Genomic DNA, 3,767 nt, shown 5'->3' with positions numbered 1-3,767 from the left:
TGGACCTGAAGCAATTGTCTGATCAACTATTGTCTTCACCTTCACCAATCTATTAAAGCTCCCCTTGAAACACTTTTTGCCGTAAACAAGTCCATCTTTAACACTAACTACCTACTCTCTTTTTTTGTTACTTTTAAAAACAGATTAAAAAGTTAAAAAAATATGTGTAACCACAATACCTTTAAAAAATGAAGCTGTTCACTCCAAAACAATAAAAATAGAAAAAAAAAACAAAAAAACAAAGCATTAGTTAGAACACGCTTTGACATTTTGACCAACAATAAAGGCAAATTGCTTCAAATAAGTCACTTTAGATCCGTTTTAACAGTTTTTTTTCTTGACATCTCATAGTAACACCAAAAGTTAAAAATAGAACCATAATAAGTCTAAAGGTTGAAAGTTTCAGTTTTGAACTAATTAATGGACTAAAATGTTCAAATCAATGATAAAAAGAACTTATTAAACAACTTGTTTAGCAGTTGGTTCTTGTGGTCCAATGACATGAGGATGATGGTTAATGCTCGAGTTTGTGGTCTTGGGTTCGAAACATGACTTAAGGGGTTTTTTTAAGTGGTGGGTTTTCTCCTTGATGCTGTTCTTGGGTGGTATAGACATGAAACGTCAAAATCAGTATGTAAGGAAATCTCATTTAGACACCGGTAGTTGTTCCAAACGTTGTTAAAAAAAATATTAACCAATAGCCATCAAAACCAAACACTATTGATCTCAAACTGGGTCAAACCCAAACCCGTCCACTTGTTCAATTCCAGTTCTGTCGGTTTCACCACCACACAGATAACAAATTTGACTTAAACTTGTTCATCATACTAAATAGTTTCCCAATTTTCAATCTCTCTGCTAAATCCTGGTCGTCTCTTTAACAGTATCTCATTCAAATTTCATATCAGAAATAGTAGTATGCAAATTAATATTATGTTGCTTAAGTATTTGATTTCTGTTGTTAATTCGCAAATTGGCAAGCACCAGATGTTAGCACTTTGCGCGCCTTAGGTTATTAGGTTTTTGAGCTCTGAGTAATAGTTTGATTTTATATAATGCCTTTCATAGAAGAGTTTGATCACCTCAAAATACAACTTCAAGATATAATATCAGCTACTGAAAACTTTAGTACAAACAAGCTAATAGGCCGCGGAGGGTTCGGACGAGTATACAAAGGGGAACTCTCTCTCCCGGAGGGAAAAACCATGGTTGCTTTTAAGCGGTTAGATCGTAGACTAGGGCAAGGAAACGTTGAGTTTTGGAAGGAGATCATCACGCTTTCAAAATACAGACATGAAAATTTGGTCTCTCTGTTGCACTTTTGCAACGAGGGTGATGAGATGATTCTTGTGTACGAGCATGCCTCTCGTGGGAGCCTTGACTGTTATTTAAGTGATGTTAATCTCACATGGACCCAACGGTTGAAGATGTGTGTAGGCGTTGCGCGTGGGATAAATTTCTTACATGATCCCATGGGATCACAACAAAGAGTTATCCATAGAGATGTGAAAAGTGAAAACATTCTTTTGGATGAGAAATGGACGGCTAAAGTTTCTGACTTTGGCTTGTCAAAAACCGGCCCTGCTAACCAACCACAGACATATCTTGTCTCTAATGTTGTCGGTACGCCTGGGTATTGTGATCCATTGTACTGGGAGATGGGCTTCCTATCGAAAGAGTCTGACGTGTACTCATTTGGAGTTGTGTTGTTTGAAATTTTGTGTGGGAGATTATGCTTTGAGTATAGTAATGGTGAGCTAAGTAACATTTTAGTGCCTCGATGGAGACGGTGCTATGAAGAGGAAAGGTTAGATGAGATTATTCTTGTTGGTCTAAAAGAACAAATGGAACCAGGTTCTTTGAATACCTTTTCAGCCATTGCCTATCGATGTGTGAAGAAAGCTCGTGAAGAACGACCAATGATTGCTGAGATTGTTAATGAGCTAGAGTTTGCACTAGAACAACAAGTATTACTTTCTCTATGCTTTAGTATTTTTTTTTCTTTAGTACCGTTGTTACAAAACATTACTTTTATAGGAGATTTTTGAAAACCTTGCAAAGAGAGTGGATATTGCAGAGCTGATCAAGATTGCAGGCCTTGCTGTACCTCCTCTGTCTTATGAATCACATAATCAACTTCTCATGCTTCTTTTGAAAGGTTTTCTTATTGATGATGGCAATACGGTAATTAGCTTCTTTTTTTTTTTTGGTAGTACATGCTTTTGTTTAGGTATTTGAAGTTTCATTTTAAGTTATGACAACATCAAGAACCGAATGTTGTGTATTTTTTTCAAATAAATATTTATGGGCATATTAAAATGAATATGCTTGCGATACAGTGGGTATCAATTAATATGAATGGAGAAGTTACCAAGGTGGTATCTGCAAAAAAATGTTTCTTTGGCGACAGTCTTGTAACTAAGAACGCCTCACATGTGGCACCGAACAGGAGAGCAAAAATTGCAAGGTTAGTTACTTTTTCGTAATAACAGGATATATTGTCTGATTTGAAATGTAATAGTTTGAACATTTGTGATTGTGATAGGTGCAAGTTTCCATATTATGTTTGTAGCGTGTATGGCAATCGTTTCAGAGTGGAAGTTAACTCTCGTTTTTTGTCACCAAATGTCACTGAAGAGGTAGGTCCCAGCAGAGCCCAGTTGGACCCGCAAGACTCACCTTGAAGAGGGACGTCTGCGCAAAGACCAACTGGATCCGCAGGACCCACCATGCTCAGAGAGATGAAGACCTTACGCGCACCACGCCAGCTGTTCCCGCAGGAAAAGCCTCCCAATGGTGACGTAGCCCGCCTGTTCCCGCAGCTGCGGATACAAGCCATCAGGGAAGGCTACCCGCACTAATAGTAAGGCTACACGCACAAGGCACTAACTCTCAATAATTCAGTAATGTCACCTGAAGAAGGAATGAGCAAGGCGGGAATACTCCCGCCCAAATGAGCCAGTCCGTACGCTTCTGGAGGATCTTTTGTACTATACCTGCCAAGGTATGGACAAAATAGACAAGATCTGACCAAAGCAGCGACAGCTCACTGACAACAGTACGACGAGGAGCACGCTCTAGTACAAAATGTCACTATCAGCCGCTGCCTACTCACCAACCCTCATCGTGGCACGTACATAACCTGCAGTTGGTGGAAAAGGAATAGTACACAGCCGGCCATGTCACTATCAGCCGCTGCCTACCCACCAACCACCAGCACGGCACGTGCGTATCCCACAGTTGGTAGAAAAGGAATATTATACAGCTGGCTGTACCTGCTTGGAAACCTACCTTCGGCTATAAATACTCCAACACCTTGGAACGGTATCATCATCATATACTCTCACATATCATCTGATACTATCTTATCTAGCTATTTCTCTTAATATACACTTATATTCAGAGCAATCTAGTCTGATTCTCACGCCGGAGGGTGGTCACAAGGAGGTACCCCCCTTCTCAGTGACGAGCTCACGGTGTCTGTTTTGCAGGTCATCAGAAGAATAACCATCTTTGCCGGACCTAACCCTCGTGGGAAACATCTACTTGACCCTAAGATTATCCGTAATCTGCCGGGATCACTTAGTGTTTCTTCAGTCACATACACAATATACATTATCTTCAAATATTGCGGTAGAAGCAGTCCAATATACATACCCTTTGAGTACAAACTGTATGGGGACACATTATTCTAGATCATGCATTGCATATGCCAAAGAGGATGATGGATGGTTGTTTACTAAGCTATACCAATTTACTAGCCACCA

The 3,767-nt window shown here is 39.7% G+C and overlaps 1 protein-coding gene across 1 annotated transcript; it reads left to right on the top strand.

Annotated features, from left to right (window-relative positions):
- The first annotated feature begins 1,053 nt into the window (after positions 1-1,053).
- On the top strand, positions 1,054-2,684 carry LOC143604116 (putative serine/threonine-protein kinase PBL7). The gene is made up of 4 exons (XM_077080695.1): positions 1,054-1,967; positions 2,038-2,184; positions 2,340-2,467; positions 2,546-2,684. Exons 1-4 carry the CDS (start codon positions 1,056-1,058, stop codon positions 2,682-2,684), a joined length of 1,326 nt encoding a protein of 441 aa, XP_076936810.1. The 5' UTR covers positions 1,054-1,055.
- The last annotated feature ends 1,083 nt before the right edge of the window (positions 2,685-3,767 follow it).

The sequence above is a fragment of the Bidens hawaiensis genome, unplaced genomic scaffold (genome assembly GCF_021521415.1).
Source record: "Bidens hawaiensis isolate Kalapana, Puna unplaced genomic scaffold, B.hawaiensis_p1.1 tig00063985_1, whole genome shotgun sequence".
NCBI lineage: Eukaryota > Viridiplantae > Streptophyta > Magnoliopsida > Asterales > Asteraceae > Bidens > Bidens hawaiensis.
The sequence above is the reverse complement of the archived record's forward strand: the minus strand, read 5'-3'. Positions and strand labels throughout refer to the sequence as shown.

Coding starts and splice junctions, on each gene's coding strand:
- LOC143604116 (XM_077080695.1), top strand. CDS start 1,056: ATGCCTTTCATAGAAGAGTTTGATCACCTCAAAATACAACTTCAAGAT. Junction 1,968..2,037: donor AGTTTGCACTAGAACAACAA/GTATTACTTTCT, acceptor TTACTTTTATAG/GAGATTTTTGAAAACCTTGC. Junction 2,468..2,545: donor AGGAGAGCAAAAATTGCAAG/GTTAGTTACTTT, acceptor TGATTGTGATAG/GTGCAAGTTTCCATATTATG.